The sequence below is a fragment of the Cherax quadricarinatus genome, chromosome 9 (genome assembly GCF_038502225.1).
Source record: "Cherax quadricarinatus isolate ZL_2023a chromosome 9, ASM3850222v1, whole genome shotgun sequence".
NCBI classification, from domain to species: Eukaryota; Metazoa; Arthropoda; class Malacostraca; order Decapoda; family Parastacidae; genus Cherax; species Cherax quadricarinatus.
This window is the reverse complement of record NC_091300.1, coordinates 22452355-22476607: the sequence shown is the minus strand read 5'-3', so window position 1 is coordinate 22476607 and position 24253 is coordinate 22452355. Positions and strand designations below refer to the sequence as shown.

General features: G+C 39.4%; 1 protein-coding gene across 6 annotated transcripts in view; it reads left to right on the top strand.

Moving 5' to 3' along the window:
* Positions 1-24253, top strand: part of Ubr1 (Ubr1 ubiquitin ligase) — a 288431-nt gene that overhangs the window by 144060 nt on the left and 120118 nt on the right. For all 6 annotated transcript variants that reach the window (XM_070083324.1, XM_070083319.1, XM_070083320.1 and 3 more), the window contains exon 22: positions 19201-19405. In XM_070083324.1, coding sequence (XP_069939425.1) covers positions 19201-19405 — 205 coding nt within the window. The remainder of the gene's footprint in view (positions 1-19200; positions 19406-24253) is intronic.

The following is a 24253-nucleotide window of genomic DNA, read 5'->3' as shown; positions in this document are numbered from 1 at the left end:
GTCACTCGAAATTGTCTAAATAACAATTGATTAAGGATCAGTTATTTTAAGTTAGACTGCTTAGAGTTGACAGATTTATCCTACATTTACAGTATTGTCTCCAATAACCGAATTATATCAACAGGAGGGTAAGGTCTAGCAGCGGGAACAGCGTAGTGGTTTAATTCGTTGGTAACAATACACTAGGTAACTGCGTGCGAGGACGGGCTAACTGGATAATGTCAATGAATTGGTGAAGGTGTTTTTGGTTAGGAGTTTTATGCTGGTGAATGGAATATATTTCAATAGCACGACCTTCGAACGTGTCACAATGGGAAGGTAATGATTTTTTTTTTTTTGCCAAGCTATATGTCGTGTTGGAGGGAAGAAACAATCACCCTCATTAAATATTGTTTATTGTTCATGTAGGGTTGTTAAAGTTTATTTTACGAGGACTGACATATATGATGTAGATACTGGCGTTGTTTCTGCTGAAGTCTATAGCCATGGGTTGCTTATGCTTTTTGCATGGGCCTTTGAAGGATGGTGAGGGCGCCTTGATGCTTATAAAAGGCTCTTGATCCAAGGAATTAGTTACCCCATTCTTGCTTGGATCAAACATCTATGGGTTATGTGCTTTTTCCTTAATAATAGCACTTTGATGAAAACGTTATTATTTCTAGTAACTAATTGTGGTTGTTGCAAAACTTGTGAGCAGATGGTGGAAGGGTTTCTGGTGGTAATGATACTAGTGGTTGTTTTTTTTACGATGGTTACAGCAGTGATTGATGTTTCTGCGATGGTTATAGTGGTGGTGGTAGAGGTTTGTGGTTTAGAAGCAGAAGAGAAAGGGGTAGAAGTGTGGGGAAACATGATTGTGAGTTTGTGTATGTGATTGTCTTCGAGGTTGTTACTGTAGGTAATTGTCGCGGTGGAGTCGTCTTGAGCAAGTGTTTTTTCAGGTTATCACCCAAGAACGGAGAATGTGCTTAACATGGTGTAGTGGGTGCATGATGCAACGGTATGCTTACACCAAATTGAGAATAATGTTTTATTACTTTGGTCTCCAGAAGTCTTTCCGTTGTTTGTTTTCCATGATTGTAAGATTTAGTGTTTCATATAGTAGTGTGGTAGAATGACATGGTAAACCACGGGTGTGATGTCTTTTATAGATGGGGTGTAGGCTGTTGTGAGGGGGTTTTCCTTAGTGCGTAGTAACATAGTGCAGTAGAGCAGGAACTCAAGTGTGTGTTACAATGGGGTGTAGTGTGGGGTGAAGTTAATGAGATGGCTTTGGTGTTGAAATAAAGATTTGTGACATGATACAGGCATTAGTAATAAGTTTCTTATGCAGCTGATTACTTGTACGTGCCTGAAAGTGGTTGTCTTTCTTGCTTCTTTCTATCTCAATCTCTTCTCCTTTTTCTTTCTTTCCCTCTCTTTCTTTCCTTCTCTCCCTTTTTCCCTATTTTTCTTTCTCTCCCCTCTCTTAATTTCCCATTTTCGTTAAAGAAATTGTTGGAAATTTAGTTTCTGAATGATGGCCTGTGAATACTTTCTCTGACTCCCTGTATATCCTCGACACAAATATTGAACTGCATTATCAGTTTAAGCTACACTGTATTATTAATATTGCGTGCTTTGAGGCACAGGGGACTGGGGTTATGGAATACGGGATACCCTTATGCAACATATGGGAATCTTTATTCAATTCAACTCAATTCAAGTTTATTCTCTTACAAGGGTTACAATGTGGGGTTTACAGGTTTTGGATATTGTGTGGTTTACATGTGATAAAATACTAATTACAGAGGGGGCCACTAGGACACCTAGCATGGCTAGGCATTTCGAGCAGACTTAGATTAAATCTTAACATTAAATCCTTACAGATTATGCTATTAAGGCTAAGTGACTACATCATAATTTGTGAGTTTAGCATTGTAAATGCTTTTGTTTTGGCACAATGCAAGGTGTCTATATTGGAGTATCATAGGCAAACTTATGACTAGTTAGGATTTATTATTTTAAGATTAAGATAAGTATTTCTGGGTTTATAGTCGGTGAGTGAGTGTAATTGTGAACCACCAGGTGGTTATGTAGTTAGTTGTCGGGGTTGATCAGGGAGATAAGATGTTTTCTAACTGTAGTTTTGAAAGTGATGAATGTGTCTGCAGTTCTAGAGTTTTCAGGTAGGGTGTTCCAGATTTTAGGTCCTTTGAAATACATTGAATTTTTGTAAAGGTTTAGTCGAACACGGGGAATGTCATAGAGATGTTTGTGTCTGGTGTTATGCCTGTGGATCCTGTCACAACTATCAAGAAAGCGTTTTAGGTCAAGGTTAATATTGGAATTTAAGGTCCTGTAGATAGATTTCACAGTAGTAAGTGTGGATGTTCTGAACAGGGAGTAAGTTTAGATCTATGAAGAGTGGGGGGGGGGGTGTTGCCAGGGATGGGATTTAGTGATTATTCTTACTGCGGCTTTTTGTTGGGTTATTGGCTTAAGGTGTGTTGCTGCAGTTGAACCCCAAGCACAGATAGCATAGGTGAGGTATGGATATATAAGTGAATGGTATAGTGTGAGAAGGGCAGTTTGCGGTACGTATTATCGTATCTTGGAGAGGATCCCCACCGTTTTGGATACTTTTTTTGTTGTGTTTTGGATATGGGTGCTGAAATTTAGGTTGTTGTCGAGGTATAGGCCTAGGAATTTGCCCTCATTATGTCTGGCAATTAGAGTGTTGTCGATCTTAATGTAAAGTTGCGCAACACCTGCTCTGCTACCAAACATAATATAGTAGGTTTTGCCAGTGTTAATTAAGTGTAAGTTTATTGGCTGTCATCCAAGTCGATATTTTGAGCAGCTCCTCGTTAACAATGGTCTTGAGGGTGGCAAGATTAGGGTGGGAGATGACATATGTCGTGTCGTCAGCAAAGAGAATGGGTTTCAGGTGTTGGGATATGTTTGGAAGATCATTGATGTAAATGAGGAAGAGCAGGGGTCCAAGGACACTTCCCTGCGGAACTCCAGTATCAAGTGGCCGTATTGATGAGGCTGTGTCTTTAATGGTGACATACTGATACCTATTAAAAAGGTAGGATTTAAAATATGCAAGCGCATGGCCTCTTATACCATAGTGGTCAAGTTTGTGGAGTAGGATGCCGTGGTCTACTGTGTCAAACGCTTATCTTAGGTCAAAAATTCCTAGCGGATATTCCTTATTTTCCAATGCTGTGTAAAGTAGGTCTAGCATTTTTATAATTGCATCATTAGTGCTTTTATTTTTCCTGAATCCAAATTGGCAGGGGTTGAGTATGTTTTGTGAAGTTATAAACGAATATAGTCTCCTGTGCACGAGTTTCTCGAAGATTTTGTATAGCAATGGTAAGTGTGGAAAATTACATTTATCTGAATGTAACTAATTATGTACATAACAGTAAATGATAACAAAGATAATTATTATTTATCAATGTTACATAGACAAGTAGGAATTTGGGACACCTAGGTCGCAAAAAATGTCCCCCTTCGATACCTACCACTGTCATAACCACAAGTTGCTCTGGACCTATTAATTAAATGAAATATACATACACCAGGAATACTGGTAAATATATAAATTTGTGGACTGTATATTAAAAATAATAAATGGTTATATATATACACAATTACATAACAGAAGGAAAATATATCTTAATATCACTCACCAATTTGACTGGAGATTAATGTGTATCATACTCAGAAAACCTCACTCTAACTAAATCTATGAAAATAATGTTTGCCAGAATTACACGCAAATCTAGAGAGCTTATCTGAGGTTCCTGGAGCTGTCTTGTCCAGTCGTCTGATATCTCAAGTTATGCAGGAATGCACATCCACCAATTTCGCCTCCTATTTGAGAGGTGTCAAAACAATTTTAACCTCTAGAGTACAAAAAATTTTTCCCATTACACCAACGTTTGTACAAAATTCAAAACCAAGATGGCTAGTGACTCTTCTTTTTTTCGATAACATACTTCTTTTAAAAATACAATATAGGGCATCTATTTACCTATAAATTACCATATTTCCGGAAACTATATACAGTATTTTCCACAGTAAGTTCGATATTGGCCTATAGTTATTTACGTCTGTAGGGTCACCACCTTTATGTATTGGTGTAACCCTTGCTGTCTTGAGTAGTGTTGGGAAAGTGCTAGTTTCTAGTGACTTGTTAAAAAGTAATGTAATAGTATGCGAAAGGACATGGGCCACTCGCTTGTGCAATAATGGTGGGACGTGAGACAGATTCCCCAAGTTATTTTTAAGTGACTTTATGATCGCGGTGACTACCGTGGGCTCAGTTGGTACAAGATAGAAGGAATTTGGGAAATTCCCATCTAGGTAGTCCCCGGCACGGGCATTGGTACGTGGGATTTTACTGGCGAGATTAGATCCTATGTTTGAGAAGAAGTCGTTTATCTTGTTAGCTGTAACAGTGGGATGCAGTGGTGTTTCATGAGGTTTAGTTAGAACAATATTCTTGTTTTTTTTCAGTTTGTGGGTCCCCATAATCTGGGAAAGTGTTTTCCAGGTCTTTTTTATATCTCCTCTTGTGTCAGTGAATCTGCTGGAGTAGTACAGTTGTTTGGCTTTCTTTATTAATTTGGTGAGAACTGTTGAATATTGTTTAAGAATATCTTTGTGTATTAAGCCCTGTCTATATTGCTTTTCATATTGGTGTTTCTTATCAATGGATTTCAGAATGCTGCTGGTTATCCATGGGCAACCAAGCCATTTATTCGTGATCTGTTTCGTTTTTATAGGACAATGTTTGTTGTATAGTCAAAGTATTTTAAGAAAAATGTCTGTCCAATCGTCAATACCATTGGCCTTGGAGAATTCTGTAGGCCAGTCAACAGTCTCTAGGTCTGCTGTGAAATTCCTTATTGAGGCCTCGTCATGGAGTCTAAATGAAACTTTGTTGTATTCGAGTGGTGGCTTACTAATGTTTGTTAAGAGGAAGGTTGGGTAGTGGTCAGTAGTGCTGTCTGTGATTATCCCTGATTTAACCCTTTGAGGGTCGACAGGCCCTCTCCGAGACTCGTTCTCAGGGTCGGCCAAAAGTTTGAAATTTGATGGAAAGCTTACGGAATTATGCTCTCGCGAAGTTAGCGGTCTCGGCGATGTTTACGCATCGGCGATCTTGTCCAATTTGAGCCCCATTTTCGGCCAATTCCACTGTACTAGTCGACAAAAAACATGAATATTTCGCTAGAGCTCCATTTTTTTCTATCGAATGAGTGCAAGAAACCACCCATTTATCAATTTCAACTATCCAGTACAGTGGTCAGAATTTAGCAATATTGCCAATTTCACACAAATTTCAAAAAATGCCAATTTCCGAATAGGGTCCAGAATAAACAAGAAAGACATTCCTGGCACTAAAATGACATTTTCTCTGTTCATTAGTCACGTCTCAAGGCCCCTCTTACGTTCTTTTGCTTTCCACTTTGAATTTTTATTCTCACAAAAAATAGAAGATTTACTGTTATGCAGACTACTGCATTAGTGTAAAAAATGGTATAAATAATATTGGCATACTTGCGAAAGAATATTAGACTCACCAGTTGACGTATATTGGACGCTTGGCATGATTTGTTTACTTTTGAACTTTGGTAAAAATCGAACATTTCTGCTACTTTGAGCTCAATTTCAAGGTACTTTTCATTGTAAAACCTGCCAAAATCATCTCAATTTCTGTAATATGTCTTCCATTCTATAAAATGAGACCAAGAAAACTAGAATACAACAATAAATACCATAAGAAAATGCAGTGCAAAGTCGCTGTTTTATTCCAAAAAAAAAGTCAAAGTTTTTTTTTTCTCATTATGCACTGTGTGCTGCAGGATTTTTTTTATACTTTGCACACTGACCACATAGACCCATTCTTTCATATGTATGCCTACCAGCTTTCTCCCACTAGATTTGAGGGCGCTAGAATTTAGGCGTACTAGTACGTCAAAAACCCTGGGTCGTAAGCCGTACTAGTACGGCCGAAACCCTCAAAGGGTTAAGGGGGGCTAGTATATTGGTCCATATGTGGTCTATTATGGTAGCACTTGTCTCAGTCAGCCTGGTTGGTTTAGTTATTGTTGGTATGAGAAGTGTGTTGTTCATATTGTTGATGAAATCAGTTAGTCTGATCATCTGGTAGGCCAAGGTTGATATTGAAGTCTCCAGCTAAGAGAAGGTGGTGCTTGTTCATTTGTCTGTTTGTTATTAGTGACTTTAGATTCTCGCTGAAGTTTGGGATGTTTGTGTGGGGTATCTGTATATCGCACCGATTGTTATAGGCGTCTTGAGGTTTTTTACAGTAAAATTAGCAAAAATGTATTTAAGAAATGTTTCGCCACATTCCAATACAAAGCAGAAAGGTGTAAGGAATGGAGGATACCTTGTTTGGACCGTGCAGCGACCGTAATACATCTGGTTTTCTTTGTGATCCTGAAGTCCTCTTCTCTAGGATGCAGTCGACTAACTCTTAGATGTTTATTTAGCTACTGCTAGTTGAACAAGACCAGCAACTGTAAGGAGACTTGCCCATACACTTTGCCTCTTCAAACTGCATCTTACCAGTTGGTTATTCATTGTGTGCATGCATGCATGCCCTCGTGTGTGTGTGTACTCACCTAATTGTGGTTGCATGGGCCGAGACTCGGCTCCTGGCCCCCCGCCTCTTCACTGATTGCTACTAGGCCCTTTCTCTCTCTGCTCCCTGAGCTTTGTCATACCTCGTCTTAAAGCTATGTATGGTTCCTGCCTCCACTACATACCTTGCTAGGCTATTCCACTTCCTGACGACTCTGTGACTGAAGAAATACTTCCTAACATCCCTGTGACTTGTCTGAGTCTTCAGCTTCCAATTGTCACCCCTTGTTTCTGTGTCCCCTCTCTGGAACATCCTGTCTCTGTCCACCTTATCTATTTCACTCAGTATTTTGTATGTCATTATCATGTCTCCCCTGACCCTCCTGTCCTCCAGTGTCGTCAAGCCGATTTCCCTCAACTTTTCTTCATAGGACATTCCCCCGAGCTCTGGAACTAGCCTTGTTGCAAACCTCTGTACACTTTCTCTAATTTCTTGACGTGCTTGACCAGGTGTGGGTTCCAAACTGGTGCTGCATACTCCAGTATGGGCCTGACATACACAGTGTACAGTGTCTTGAACGATTCCTTACTAAGGTATCTGAATGCTATTCTCAGGTTTGCCAGGCGCCCATATGCTGCAGCAGTTATCTAGTTGATGTGTGCCTCCGGAGACGTGCTTGGTGTTATGGTCACCCCTAGATCTTTCTCCTTGAGTGAGGCTTGCAGTCTTTGTCCACCTAGCCTATACTCTGTCTGCAGTCTTATTTGCCCTTCCCCAATCTTCGTGACTTTGTATTTGGCGGGTTTGAATTCGAGAAGCCAATTTCTGGACCACATGTCCAGCCTGTCCAGGTCTCTTTGTAGTCCTGCCTGATCCTCATCTGATTTACTTCTCATTAACTTCACATCATCTGCGAACAGGGACACTTCAGAGTCTATTCCTACCATCATGTCATTCACATATACCAAAAATAGCACTGGTCCTAGGACTGACCCCTTTGGAACCCCACTCGTCACAGGCGCCCACTGTGATACCTCATCACGTACCATGACTCGTTGTTGCCTCCCTGTCAGGTATTCTCTGATCCATTGCAGTGCCCTTTGTTACACGCGCCTGATCCACCAGCTTCTGCACTAATCTCTTGTGAGGAACTGTGTCGAAGGCCTTCCTGCAGTCCAGGAAAATGCAATCAACCCATCCCTCTCTTTCGTGTCTTACTTCTGTTACTTTGTCATAAAACTCCAGAAGGTTTGTGACACAGGATTTGCCGTCCATGAATCTGTGCTGGTTGCCATTTATTATCTTGTTCTGTTCCAGGTGCTCCACCACTCAACTGATAATCTTCTCCATGACTTTGCATACTATACACGTCAGTGACATTGGTCTGTAGTTTAGTGCCTCGTTTCTGTCTGCATTCTTAAAAATGGGGACTACATTTGCTGTCTTCCATACCTCAGGTAGTTGCCCAGTTTCAAGGGATGTGTTGAAGATTGTGGTTAGTGGGACACACAGCATCTCTGCTCCTTCTCTAAGGACTCGCGGGGAGATGTTGTCCGGTTCCATCGCCTTTGAGGTGTCAAGGTCACTTAGCTTCTGCACCTCCTCCTCAGTTGTGTGTATGTCATCCAATGCTTGATGGTACATTCCCTGTTGGTGTTCCCCTCTGTGCTGTCTTCCCAGAGCCCTTCCTGTCTCTTCTGTGAATACAGTGGACCCCCGCATAACGATCACCTCCGAATGCGACCAATTATGTAAGTGTATTTATGTAAGTGCATTTGTACGTGTATGTTTGGGGGTCTGAAATGGACTAATCTACTTCACAATATTTCTTATGGGAACAAATTCGGTCAGTACTGGCACCTGAACATACTTCTGGAGTGAAAAAATATCGTTAACCGGGGGTCCACTGTACTTCCTTAAATCTCATGTTGAGTTCCTAACATACCTCTTGAATGTTTCTTTTGAGTTGCCCACCATCTTTCCTTGGCCTGATCACCTGGTCTTCGACTGTTGTCTTCCTCCTAATGTGGCTATACAGCAGTTTTGGGTCAGACCTGACTTTCGATGCTATGTTGTTTTTGTACTGTCGTTGGGCCTCCCTCCTAATCTGTGCATACTCGTTTCTGGCTCTTCAACCAGTCTCCTTATTTTCCTGGGTTGTTTGCCTTCTGTAGTTTTTCCATTCTCTAGCACGCTTAGTTTTTGCCTCCCAACACCTTTGGGTAAACCAGAGGCTCAACCTGGTCTTCCCATTATTTCTGTTGCCCTTGGGAACAAACCTATCCTCTGCATCCTTGCATTTCGTCGTTACGAATTCCATCATTTCATTTACTGACTTTCCTGCCAGTTCTCTGTCCCACTGAACCTCCTGCAGGAAGTTCCTCATACCTGTGTACCCCCCCCCCCCTTTTATAGTTTGGCTTTTCCCATTCAACTCAAATATCTTTTAGGGCAGAAGAAAGGAATTTATAGACGTATCAAAAGAGGTGAGGGTCATCTTATGAATCAGTATACAGTGGACCCCCTACATTCGATGACATCAACATTCGACTAATCCGACATTCGATGCATTTTAACGCAAAAATTTCGCCTCGACATTCAATGGAAAACCCAACATTCGATAAGATTCGTACGAGACGTGTCCACGTGTGTGCCAGTGTTTACAAGCCAGCCAGTGTGCGCGCATCTAAGGATACATTCGGTACATTCCATATTTTCACTGTTTTTGGTGCTTGTTTCTGCAAAATAAGTAACCATGGGCCCCAAGAAAGCTTCTAGTGCCAAGCCTTCGAGAAAAAAGGCACTAATGACTATTGAAATGAAGAAAGAGTTAATTGCAAAGTACGAAAGTGGAGTGTGTGTGTCGGAGCTGGCCAGGTTGTATAGTAAACCCCAATCAACCATCTCTACTATAGTGAGCAGGAAAACGGCAATCAAGGAAGCTGTTGTTGCAAAAGGTGCAACTTATGTTTTTGAAACAGAGATCGCTAGTGTTAGAAGATGTTGAGAGACTGTTATTGGTGTGGATAAATGAAAAACAGATTGCAGGAGATAGCATCTCTCAAGCGATCATTTGTGAAAAGGCTAGGCAGTTGCATGATGATTTGGTAAAGAAATTGCCTGCAACTAGTGGTGATGTGAGTGAATTTAAGGCCAGCAAAGGTTGGTTTGAAAGATTTAAGAATCGTAGTGGCACACACAGTGTGGTAAGGCATGGTGAGGCTGCCAGTTTGGACCACAAAGCGGCTGAAAAATATGTGCATGAATTCAAGGAGTACATAGAGGCTGAAGGACTGAAACCTGAACAAGTGTTTAATTGTGACGAAACAGGCCTGTTTTGGAAGAAATTGCCAAGGACCTACATTACTCAGGAGGAAAAGGCACTCCCAGGACATAAGCCTATGAAAGACAAGCTTACTCTTCTGATGTGTGCCAATGCTAGTGGTGATTGCAAAGTGAAGCCTTTATTGGTGTATCACTCAGAAACATCCAGAGCATTCAGGCAAAAGAATATCCTCAAGGCTAATTTGTTTGTGCTGTGGAGGGCAAATAGTAAGGCATGGGTCACTTGGGACTTTTTCTATGACTGGTTACACCATGCATTTGCCCCCAATGTGAAAAATTACCCAGAGTGACTTTCTGGGGACATGAGCTTCATTAACCCTTTGACTGTCGAAGGGCCCAATCCTGAAGTTGCTCCTGGTGTCGCAAAATATTCGAAAAAAAAATTATTTTTTCTTATGAAAATGTTAAGATTATTTTTCTGATTGTTTTAGTCCCCCCAAAAAAAAAAATTCCCATCAGTACTTACCGAGATATAGAGGCATGAAGTTTGCAGAAAATGAGCCGTGTATGGCAACAGCGGCGACTGCCGCTCACCCGGTAAACTTTGGTTTACTTGTATTTGAAGGTTTGTTGTTTTTTTCACTATTTTATCTTTTTACATAACTTATGTGGCCTGTGAGACCAAAGTAAGGTGCAATGTACATATATACACTCGTTGTACACAACACAATAAGCACACAAACATAATTATCAATATATTGTTTACAAAACTTGTTTACAAAAACAAACAATACAAAAATTTTTTTATTACTATTGTTCTATAATATATATACCAATATACAGTCACTGAACATACTCCTAGAAGTTCTGTAGCTTGTGGAACTCTGTGAAACATGGTGTCATACACAGTGGTGTTTTACACTCTTACACATAAAACATGGTGTCATACACAGTGGTGTTTTACACTCTCACACATAAAACATGGTGTCATACACAATGGTGTTTTACACTCTCACACATAAAACATGGTGTCATACACAATGGTGTTTTACACTCTCACACATAAAATCAGTGTGTGTGCATTTTTGTTGAAGTTTTTTTTTATGTGCAAAGACAAAACACCTCGTCTGAGCAGTTTTCTTCAAAGTATTAGCAGGCAGTTGTGTTATGTAGCTATCCTAGGTAAATGGTCGTGTGTCATCCTTCCTTCCTAATTTCCTTCATTCCTTTCCTTCCTGGAGGCTACCTGGAGGGCATTCCACCTCTCTTCCTACATTCCTTCATCTGTCCTTCATTACTTTTTTCCTTCCTTTCATCTAGTCCTTCCTTCATTCCTGCCTTCCCGTCTTGCTTCTGGTTTCTATAATATATATACACATATATAGTCACTAGATACTTTCATAAAACTGCTATTATCACCCTTCAGCAAGCTTGTCTTGTGTGCGAGTGTGTGGCTTATAATTGTTTTGAGTCAGGAGTGGGCAGCTGTCAAAATGACATATTGTCTCATTAGTCACTCCCCCTACAGCCTGTCAAAACAATGGGGTCGGATGCTGCTTCCCCCTCCATTCTATCTAATTATCTTTCTCCCTCATTCTATCTCTTTCAATCTGTCTCTCTTTCTCTCTCTCTGTCTATCTCTGTCTCACAGGTACACATAAATACAACTATACATAGTGTAAATTACCTAGGATAACCCAAAAAATCCAGACAAAGTGCTATACTCTGCTTGAAGATGTGAGTAAACGTGATGATGACAGTCTTGTGGCTCTCTCTGAGACAGAGCTAGACGGATAGACAGGGAGTTTGGCAGACAGACAAATGTTTGTTCGTCGTCATCATCATCATCATCATCCTCATCATCCTCATCCTCATCCTCATCCTCATCCTCCTCCTCCTCCTCCTCCTCCTCCTCCTCCTCCTCCTCCTCCTCATCCTCATCCTCATCCTCCTCCTCCTCCTCCTCCTCCTCCTCCTCCTCCTCCTCATCATCATCATCCTCCTCCTCCTCCTTCTCATCATCCTCCTTCTCATCATCCTCCTCCTCCTCCTCATCCTCCTCCTCCTCCTCCTCCTCCTCCTCCTCCTCCTCCTCCTCCTCCTCCTCCTCCTCCTCCTCCTCCTCCTCCTGGCTCTTGACAGATGGACAGCTGCCCCCCTCCCTCCACCCTCGTTTACGCTCATCAAAGGTCAGCTCTTATCAGATGTTATCTCCCCTTATCTTGTCACTGTCATGGGGTGAACTGTTTTCATGCCTCAAGGGAACATATTATTACATATTATTATTATTAGGTATTAGGTATTATTATTATTCTTATTCTTATTCTTCTTATTCTTCTTCTTCTTCTTCTTCTTCTTCTTCTTCTCCTCCTTCCACCTTCCTTCCTCCTCCTCCCTCCACCTCCTCCTCCTCCCTCCTCCTCCCTCCCTCCTTCCTCCTCCTTCCTCCTCCCTCCCTCCTTCCTCCTCCCTCCCTCCTTCCTCCTCCTCCCTCCTTCCCCCTCCTCCCTCCTTCTTCCTCCTCCCTCCTTCTTCCTCCTCCCTCCTTCTTCTTCCTCCTCCCTCCTCCTCCCACCTTCCTTCCTCCTCCCTCCTTCCTCCTCCTTCCTTCCTCTTCCTCCTTCCTTCCTCCTCTTCTTCTTCCTCCTCCTCTTCTTCTTCCTCCTCCTCCTCCTCTTCCTCCTCCTCCTCTTCTTCCTCCTCCTCCTCCTCCTCCTCCTCCTCTTCTTCCTCCTCCTCCATTGCTTTTGGTCTCAAACTCCTCGAAATCATGAAATTGATCTTCATTGACACTTCCATCATGTTAGAGCATCACTTGGGAAGAGAAGAGTCCCAGATTTGAAGGGAAGTCACATATTTCTTACCGCTAGACATGCTGAAAAAGGACGACTGAAATGGTATTCCCACAATGCACCACTGGCTCCCCGATTTTTTTTATATGGTGCACACTGACCATGGAGACCCATTCTCTCACATGTGGGCCTACCAGCTTTCTCCTGCTTGATTTGAAGCCGCTAGAATTTATGCGTATAGATACGTCAAACACGGTATCTCGTACATATACGACCGCGACAGTCAAAGGGTTAAGGTCAAGTTTTTGCCTCCTAATACCACTCCTCTCCTGCAGCCCATGGACCAGCAGGTCATTTCCAACTTCAAGAAACTGTACACAAAATCTTTTTCAAAAGTGCTTTGTAGTGACCACAGAAACTCAGCTGACTAAAAGAGTTTTGGAAGGATCACTTTATTATCCTCAATTGTAATAACCTTATAGGTAAGGCTTGGGAGGAAGTGTCTAAGAGGACCTTGAACTCTGTTGGGAAAAAACTGTGGCCAGAATGTGTAGACAAAAGGGATTTTGAAGGGTTTGAGGCTAACCCTGAGAATCCTATGCCAGTTGAGGAATCCATTGTCGCATTGGGGAAGTCCTTGGGGTTTGAGGTTAGTGGGGAGGATGTGAAAGAGTTGGTGGAGGAGGACAATGACGAACTAACCACTGATGAGCTGCTAGATCATCTTCAACAGCAAAAGGCCAGACCTGAGGAATCTGCTTCAGAGGAGGGGATAGAGAAATTGAAGAAGTTGCCTACTTCAAAGATTAAGGAAATGTGTGCAATGTGGCTTAAAGTGCAAACCTTTTTTGATGAAAATCACCCTGACACAGCTACTGCAAGCCATGTTGGCAACCTGTACACTGACAATGTTGTGAACCACTTTAGGAAAGTCATAAAGGAACGAGAGGTACAGGCCTCTGTGGATAGGTATGTTATGCGACAGAAGTCCAGTGACTCTCAAGCTGGTCCTAGTGCCATTAAAAGAAGGGAAGTAACCCCGGAAAAGGACTTGCTATCTCAAATCTTAATGGAAGGGGATTCCCCTTCTAAACACTAACACCATCCACACTCTCCCCTCCTCCCATCCCATCAATCATCACCAGATCTTCATTAAAGGTAAGTGTCAATTATTCTATTGTTATTAATCTATTGTTATTGTTGTTATTGTAATTATTCTATTGCATTAAACTTAATATTTCATATGGTAATTTTTTTTTCATACTTTTGGGTGTCTTGCACGGAATAATTTGATTTCCATTATTTCTTATGGGGAAAATTAATTCGACTTTCGATATTTTCGACATTCAAAAGCTTTCAGGAACGGATTAGTATCGAATGTCGAGGGTCCACTGTATTGACATTAAGAGGGATGTTAAAAAGGGGATAAGAAAAGCTAAACGGGAGTGCGAAATTAAAGTTGCTAGGGATTCGAAAACTAACCCAAAAAGTTTTTTCCGAGTGTATAGAACAAAAGTTAGAGATAAGATAGGGCCCCTTAAAAATAACTATGGGCATCTTGCTGACAAAGAACGAGATGTGCTAGATTTTAAATAATTATTTTCTTTTGGTTTTTACACAGGAAGACACTAACAATATCCCAGTAATTAATTTTTATAGTGGGCCTGAAAAAGATAAATTATGTAACATCACAGTCACTAGTGAAATGGTTATGAAACAAATAGACCGAATGAAACAAAATAAATCGCCAGGTCCTGATGAGCTTTTTTCAAGGGTTCTTAAGGAATGCAAAACGGAACTCTGTGAACCTTAACTAATATTTTTAATTTATCTCTTCAAATAGGTGTAGTGTCTGATATGTGGAAGATGGCTAATGTAATTGCTATTTTTAAAGCAGGAGACAAGTCGTTGCCTTCAAATTACCGCCGATAAGCCTGACCTCAATTGTAAGCAAATTGCTAGTCAATTATAGCTGAGATTATAAGAAGCCATCATGATAAGCATAATTTGATTAATGACACTCAGCATGGATTCACGAGAGGCCGTTCTTGTCTAACTAATTTATTAACTTTCTTCAGTAAAGCTTTTGAGGCTGTTGAGCACGATAAAGAATTTGATATTGTTTATTTAGATTTTAGTAAGGCTTTTAATAGAGTACCACACCAAAGACTGTTAACCCTTAAACTGTCCAAACAAATTTACGTTCACTTGTGTAGTGCTCCAAAAGTAGATCTACGTTTTTTTACATATTTTCAAATATAACAAAAAAAAAGTAGATCAAAGTTTTTTTTTACAAGTTTTCAAATGTAAAAAAAAAGAAAAGAAGATCTCTGTTTTTTTACATACTTTCAAATGTTGAAAAAACGTAGATCTATGTTTGGACAGTTTAAGGGTGACAGAAAGTGGCAGCTCGCGGCATTGAGGGAAAAGTGCTCTCATGGATCGAGTCATGGCTCACAGACAGGAAGCAGAGGGTGTGCATAAATGTGTTAAATCCTAGTGGGGATCTGTAACAAGTAGCATTCCACAGGGATCAGTCTTGGGCCCATTGTTGTTTATAATATATATCAATGATCTTGATGAGGGAATTAAAAGTGATATGAGCAAATTCACCGATGACACAAAGATAGGTAGGATAATTGATTCAGCCGTAGATACAGTATCAGGGAACTTGAGGAAGATTTAGACAAACTCAATACCTGGTCAGAAAATTGGCAGATGCAGTTCATTGTAGATAAATGCAAGGTTCTGAAGCTCGGGAGTGTCCATAAGTTAAATAATGTAGAACTTAGCCATACAGATTGCAAAAAGGACTTGGGGGTTATGATAAGCAGTAACCTTAAACCATGCCAGCAATGCCTAAGCATATGTAATAAGGCAAACAAGATTACTGTGATATATATCAAGAAGTGTAAGCAACAGAAGTTCAGAGGTTATATTACAGCTTTATACATCATTAGTAAGGCCTCGCCTAGATTACGCAGCTTAGTTCTGATCTTCACATTACAGAATGGACATAAATTCATTAGAAAACATTCAGCGTGGAATGACTAAATTAATACATAGCATTAGAAATCTTCCTTATGAAGAAAGATTGAAGACCCTTAATTAAATTACATTCACTTGTTAGATGAATAATGAGGGGAGACATGATTGAAGTGTATAAGTGGAAGATGGGTATCAGTAAAGGGCATATAAATAAGGTCTTGAGGATATCCCTTCAAGAGAGAACCTGCAGTAATGGATTCAAATTAGACAAGTTTAGATTTAGAAAGGATACAGGAAAGCATTGGTTTGGAAATAGGGTAGTTGACAAGTGGAACAGTCTGCCTAGTAGGATTATCGAGGTTAAAACCTTGGATAGTTTCAAATTTAGGTTGGGTAAATACATGAGTTAGAGGGGTTGGATTTGAGTAGGACATACACACATGGGTAAATGGAACTATCAAAGCTTATTTCTTGGGTAGCATTGAAAATTGGGTTGGGCAAATATTTTGTTAGTGGGATGGATTGTGAAGGACCTGCCTAGTATGGGCCAACAGGCCTGCTGCAGCATTCCTCCTTTCTTATGTTAACTCCTGTTACCCTCCACTTGTAACTCTACTATGTACATATTCAAAACACAACCATGTGATCACTAGCTCCAAGGGGCCTCTCATATGTGATGTCCTCAATGTCTGAACTGCTCATGGTGAACACAAGGTCCAGTCTGGCTGGTTCACCCTCCCCTCTCTCTCTGGTAGTGTCCTTAACATGTTGATGCATGAGGTTTTCCAGTACCACATCCATCATCTTGGCTCTCCATGTTTTGGGACCTCTGTGTGGCTCCAAGTTTTCCCAGTTGATTTCCCTGTGGTTGAAATCTCCCATAACCAGTAACTTTGCTCTACTCGAGTGAGCTCTTCTTGCCACCTCGGCCAGTGTGTGTATCTATATGTACTCGCCTATATGTGGTTGCTTCTGCCTTCACCCCTCTTCCCCACAACTTTAGTGTGTGTAAGTGCATGTTTTTACCTGACAGAGTTAGGGTTCTAACTCTTGGGCTTTATTTGCATTTAGTTAAATAATCTGCCTTTGAATTTGGTTATGGTGTCTGCTTGTTACTGTTTTGACTCCACTCTTCCCACTTCTAGAATATTACTGTATTTATTTACAAACAATGCTTTTTAGCATCTTATACAACTCATTTAAGTATACAATTTCCATGAATTTCTCAGTGTTCTGCACCCTCTTATATTAGTCTGTTTTGATAATGTCTTATATATCTTGCCTCACAGTTGAAGTATCCATTGAATCATCTACCTTCCCAACAATCCTCAAAATAGTGAGGGTCACTCCGATCCATAAAGGAGGTGACCAAGCTGACTTGAATAACTATAGACCAATATCTAACTTGCCACTGCTCTCTAAAATCTTTGAAAAATTTATTCATAGATGGATCTATTCCTACCTCGTTTCACACAACATATTAAACCCTTGTCAGTTTGGATTCAGAAATAATAAAAGCACAAATGCCGCTATCATACACATGCTAGAACTAATATATACCGCACTTGAAAAGAAAGAAGTCCTGCTTGGCATTTTCATTGATTTATGTAAAGCTTTCGATACAGTCGACCATGAACTACTGTACTCCAAATTAATGCACTATGGTATCAGAGGCCACTCCCTCAACTACCTAAAGTCATACCTTAGTAACAGAACTCAATATGTGTATGCAAATGATGCAAACTACTACACCCAACCAATCACAGTAGGAGTCTCACAAGGAAGCGTCCTTGGACCACTCCTCTTTCTCACCTACATCAATGATCTGCCGAATGCATCACAGCTACTCAAACCGATATTATTTGCAGATGACACTACATATGTATTTTCCCACCCAAATGCAGTCATACTAGCAAAAACAGTCAATGCTGAATTACAGAAAATATCTGCCTGGATGATGACTAACAAACTTACCCTGAACATTGATAAAACCTATTTCATTCAGTTTGGAAACAAAGCTGCAAATGATCCAATTAACATTACGCTAAATGGATCATCAGTCACAAGACTCAGAGGGAAAATTCCTAGGTATCCACCTTGACAGTAGCCTTAAGTTCTGGACACGCATACAACATATCACCAAGAAAATCTCCAAGACTGTAGGCATACTATCAAAGATAAGGTACTACGTTCCACAATCAGCTCTCCTGGCACATTACCATTCACTCATATACCCTTATCTCACATATGGAATTTGTGCATGGGGATCAACAACATCCAATCACCTAAAACCCCTAATAACCCAGCAAAAGGCAGCAATAAGAATGATAACAAATTCCCACTCCTGTCAGCATACTCCACCAATTTTCAAAAGTCTGAATCTGCTTACCATTAAGAACATCCATACTTATTCATGTGCCTACTACATACACAGAACAATACACGCAAGTATAAACCCCTCACTCAAACTTTTCCTCACCAACCTAAACAGGACACATGACCACAACACAAGACGCAGATCTTTTTGATATACCTCGTGTCCATATTACACTGTGTAAAAACTCTATGCACATAAAGGGCCCCAAAATATGGAATTCATTACCAGAAGATATTAAAGTAACCCAGTCTGAAAATCAATTTAAGACTTCTCAAAAGCCACTTAATCACCCTAGACTAAATGCTAAATACTCAGTACACATTTACTCACCTATGTACTCCCACATCATAACTGAAACAATCACATTGAACCTTTTATCCATTGTTGACAGGAATATAATTGAATCATTGTTTTTCACAAAAGCATTTTAGAATATAAATACTACATATATCTTTGTATTATACAAATTTTGATTCATTTATAATTAATATTCTACTGTACAACTATGAAATAATTACTTTCCTACTGTACAACTATGTTATACTACTCCTTAATATTAAGTAGAATGTAAGCCAATAATGTTAAGTTGGCCCATAATGCCAAGGCATAATAGAGGCTCTCTTTGCATTGCAACCCACTATTTATACACAATCTCAATGTACTGTTTGCAAAGACATTAAATAAATAAATAAATAAATAAATAAAGAGATAATACCTCTGATCTTTCTGGAGCTAAGTTTTATGAAGAATTTACATTGGTACACTGGTATGACGTGGTGAAATGTGTGAAAAAAGTGGTTAGGCTTATGACAGATATCCCTACATTAGTTAACCTTGTTCATACTGCTGATATTATTTATTATCCATAAAGCGTTATTCACCTTATTACTATCTAACATAATGAGGTGATGGTCAGCTTAACATGGTCTTTTCAGTTGTTCACGTGGTTGTCATCAGTGTTATTAAGCAGCATCTACCTTATGGTACACTGTATAATCATAATTATTTCTCATTTTGTAAATATTATTCAGCAAATTGATAATTCATTATTTCTGTCATACTTCCATTATTAGAATAAGCAAATTAGATTGTGCATGTCTGAATTTTGAGTAAAGGCTTATAATTTACCTTGTTTGCACTTTTTTTTTTAGTTTCCGTCAAAATCTGAGCTTCGACATAGAGAAGCTAGAGTATTTGTGTCCACTGTGTGAGGCCCTGTGCAACACTGCCTTGCCATTGCTGCCGAGTGTCACAAGCACTGCAGCTAGCCTTCAAAATCAAGACTCTGCTTCCCCTCTTCCCTCCATCTCTATCTCTGACTGGCTTAAGGGCCTCCACACTATCCTCAAGTACAAGGTAAGGCAATGTACCTTAAGATTTGCCACTACTGTATATCTTGTAGTAAAACTGCTATCACTGCTTTATGCACCAACTTGTTTTAAACATTTTAGGCAGTATTCAACTTAGTGTACTTTCCTTGTTATAGAGGAAGTTTATGCTGAGCCTGAGTAAGTATCTTGCCTTTAGTAAGTTTATGTAGGGTGGTACTACAGGAATACTTGCAGCCTCTTGAAAAAATAATTGTTCTAATTATAGAAATAGAGGTTTGTGACCTTTTGATTATGTTTTATTTGATCTAATACATCATACTAAAAATTCATTAAGTTACAGAAGGTTCAGCACGGGTACCGCATTGAATTTTCTTCATCTGTAGCCCTTGTACAGTCTGTGTGGAAAAGCTATTGATAATTGAAATGTATAGCAACAGATGGTTGCAGTTTGGACTTTCATACACCTGCTACAAGTGGGGCCACGCAGCTTCAAGGGTGGTCTCATTCACCGTTGGGTTGAGCTCTGCACTATATAGTAGGGCCCCACTTATAGGCAGGTTAGGTTTCTGGCTACTGCTGGAAAGCAGAACACCATTTTTTTCCACTTACAAATGCATAAAAGTGCCAGATAACAAGTTTACACTAACATATATTAAGTTAGCAATAGAACTAGGCATTAAATATAATAAAAAGTAAAATACACAAATAGTACACTCATTACTTACCTTAAAATATTTGTAGTCTTAGTGTAGGGCGAGAGGTGTTTTATTTGTAAGAAGTCAGGTTTGGGAGGTATGGTAGCCAGCCAGGTCAGCCCACCCCACCCACTCGTAATATACTACGACATTTAATTAAAGTGCCCCATAGCGATAAAATATGTATACAGTATATTCATTAATTACCCTAAAATATTTGTAGTCTTAACCCTTTGACTGTTTCTGTTGTATATATACGTCTTACGAGCCACCATTTTGAAGTAGATATACTCAAATTCCAGCGGCTTCAAATCGAGCAGGAGAAAGCTGGTAGGCCCACATGTGAGAGAATGGGTCTGTGTGCACCATATAAAAAAAATCCTGCAGCACGCATTGCATAATGAGAAAAAAAAGCTCTGACTGTTTTTTTTTTGTTATTAAAATGCTGACTTTGTGGTCTATTTTCGTATAGTGTTTATGGTTCTATTCTCGTTTTTTTGGTCTCATTTGATAGAATGGAAAACATATTATAGAAATAGAGGTGATTTTGATTGGTTTTACTATGAAAAGAACCTTGAAATGGAGCTCAAAGTAGGGGAATGTTTGATTTTTGCGGATGTTCAAAAGTAAACAAATGATGTCATTTTCCAATAAATGCCCAAGTAGCCATTCTAATATGCAGTCATGAATGGGTTGACATTATTTATAAAATTATTACTATATTGCAGTAATTTGCATAACAGTAAATCTTTTCTTTTTTGTTTGAATAAAAATTCAAAATAGGAAGCAAGGGTAATATCCGAGGGGCCTGGAGACGTGACTGATGAACAAAGAAAAATGTTATTTTAGAGCCTGGAATGTCTACATTGTTCATTCTGGACCCTATTTTGAAATTGTCATATTTTTTAATTTTTGTGAAATTGGCCAAATTTCAAAATTCTGACCATGTTATTGGGTAGTTGAAATTGGTAAATAGGCAGTTTCTTGTACTCAATCGATAGAACAAATGGAGTTCTAAAGAAATAGCTATGAGTTTGGTCGACTGGAACAATGGAATTAGCCTAAAATACGGCTCGAAGTGGGCGAAATCGCCGATCCATAAATACGTATCGCCGAGATCGCTAACTTCGTGAGAGTGTAATTCCGTAAGTTTTCCATCAAATTTCATTCTTTTAGTGTCATTACAATCGGGAAAAGATTCTCTATCATTTCATAAGAATTTTTGTTTTTTTCGGAAATTTTGCGACACCAGGAGATGCCTCAGGATTTGGGGTTACAACAGTCAAGGGGTTAATGTAGGGTGAGAGGTGAGTTTTATTTGTAGGAAGTCAGGTTTGGGAAGTATGGAAGCCAGCCAGGTCGGCCCACCCAACCCAAACGTAATATGTACAGTGGAACCTCAAATATTGAACTGCTCACAACTCAAGCAATTAAGTAAGTATTTTTGTAAGTGTATTTTTGAGGGTCTGAAATGAACTAATCTAATTTACATTATTCCTGATGGGAATAAATTCATTCGGTAACGGCACTCGAACAGCCGTCTGGAACGAAGAAAGTTCGATATTTGAGGTTCCACTATATATTACAACTTTTAATTTTATCACTCTCCAGAGTGATAAAATGCATATACAGTGGAACCCCAGTTTTCATTTTTAATTTGTTCCAGAGAGAGTGATGAAAACCAGATTCAACAAAAACTAAAGCAATATTTCCCATAAGAAATAATGTAAATCCAATTAATCCTTCCAGACACCCAAAAATATTAACAAAAAGTACATTTTATAGAGAATAACTATAGTTTTACATACAGAAAACAATCAGAAATAAATATAAAGCACTGATTTTAAGGGATAAATGAACATATAAATCAGTTTTACCTTTATTGGAGACTTGTTGGCATATGGAAGATGGCAAGGAGGGGAGAGGGGGGAGAGTTTGTTTGGAAGGGGAATCCCCTTCCATAAGGACTTCAGGTGTCAAGTCCCTACCTGGGATTACTTCCCTTTCTTTGTCTTTTACTGGCACTAGGACCAGCTTGAGAGTCACTGTACCCCTGTCGCACAAAAAAATCTGTCCAGAGAGGTCTGTTTCCGGCATCTCTTTAAGATTTGCCTAAAATGGGACATGGCATTGTCACTGAATGTGTTGCAAACACAGCTTGCAACAGCTTTGTTAGGGTGATATATCTCCACAGTACTTTGCACCTCTCTCCACTTTGCACAAATGTCCTTAATTGCTTTTTAATCGTACTTTTCTACAAGTTCTTTCTTGAATTCTGTCATGTTCCTCACCTTCTTTATCAAAGGGCTGGCACTTGGAACTTTCTTTGGCCCCATGATGGCTTATTTAGCAGTCACACTCAATAAACAAGCACAAAAAAAATGATCGATTATTACGAAATGTTTCGTACGATTCTGCAGGGTAATGTTCACTCGACAAGAATCAAAGCCAGACTGACTCAGAATGCGTGCATGGGATACTTTGTATGGGTGCAGGCATGTGGACACATTCAGTACGGCGGATGAAAACCAAGGTGACAAACGAAAGCTGGGACAATATTTTGACGAAAAAAGTCGTCAAAAACCAAATTCAACAAAAACCAGGGCAAACGAAAACCAAGGTTCCACTGTACAGTACATTCATTAATTACCTTAAAATATTTGTAGTCTTAATGTAGGGTGAGAGGTGAGTTTTATTTGTAGGATGTCATGTTTGGGAAGTATGGTAGCCAGTCGGGGCAATCCTCCCTGCCCCACCCCACCCACATGTAATGTAAACAAACCAGGCAAACGTGTCTGGTTTTCATTCATACATGTTTGTATTATACTGTAATACAAACACTTGACATTGTGTACAAGTTGTCTCCATGTTGATACAGTAGAATAAATAAAGAGAAACACTCCCGTTCTCATGTAACACCATTTTTAGAGGAAATGATTCTCTGAGTGAAGGCATACGAAAGGAATAATTTTCTAGTTACCCAGTAATATTATAGTGACATTTTCTCTGATGTTGGACTACAAGTTGCCTGACTATCATATTTATTTATTTATTTATTTATTAATTTGAACATGATACAGAGAAGTACACAAGGAATACAATTTTTAAAGTGCAGCATGCCAAAGCCCCTTGTATGCAGAGCATTATGGGCAGGCTTAAAATTAACTTAAGATTAACTAAGGGTGGGGTGTATTTATCATGTTTATATGTTATGTAGCATGTTTATTATATAATGTTGAAAAAAGTATCATAGATGGATTAATGGAAATGTTTATATTGAAGTAATATACGACATTTAATGCCCAAGAGATTACGTATTATTGTTAATGTGGCATCAAGAATAGAGAGAGACTTAGTGATTTTAATGTGTACCTACATGCCAGCACAGTGTGTAAGTATATTTAGGTACAGGTACACATAAGTATAATTATCAGAGTACATATAAAATATGCAGTAACTTTAAAACACTTGAAATTTTGGAATGTTTCCAGACATAGAGATGTGCTCACAGAGAATGTAAACAAATCAGGTAGGGCGTGCCATATTAGAAAGACCGGGAGCCGTATAGCAAGTTTTGGTCACAGTAATTTGAAATTGCCATGTTAGCGTAGCGCCATAAGGCGGGGCCCTACTGCATTCGGTGAAGCTCAGATGTATGTGAGTGATAGTAATGTTAGAAGAGGACAGTGTTTTGTTCTCTTCTAACATTATTATCCATCCAATACACCATTATCTGAGCTTTAGTGAACAGAGTGCAGAGTTTGACCCAATGGTGGATAAGCCACTCATAAAGCTGCACGAGTCTCTCTCTCTCTCTATTTGTGTCTCAGTTGTTTCCAAAATTTCTACAAAGTCCACACTTCAACAGTCTATTGCCTTATGTTTCACTGACCAAAAGTTTGTCCTGCGGTCAGTCATAACTTTTTGCACAGACTGTATAGTATAATAAGTTTTTTTTTTTTACGTGTGTGTATGTATGTATGTGTAAGCATAAAAAAAATACAGGAATACCTGAGTGCTTTTATTTGGTTACACATCTTCAGAGAAATAGAAAGAGTGTCAGGAAGAGCACATTTACAAAAAAAAAAAAGTAAAATAAAAAAAAAATAGGTAATGAGCAGAATTTGGGTAGTAAGTAACCTTCCTAGATTGTTGTCATTCTCACCAGGCTGTTGCAT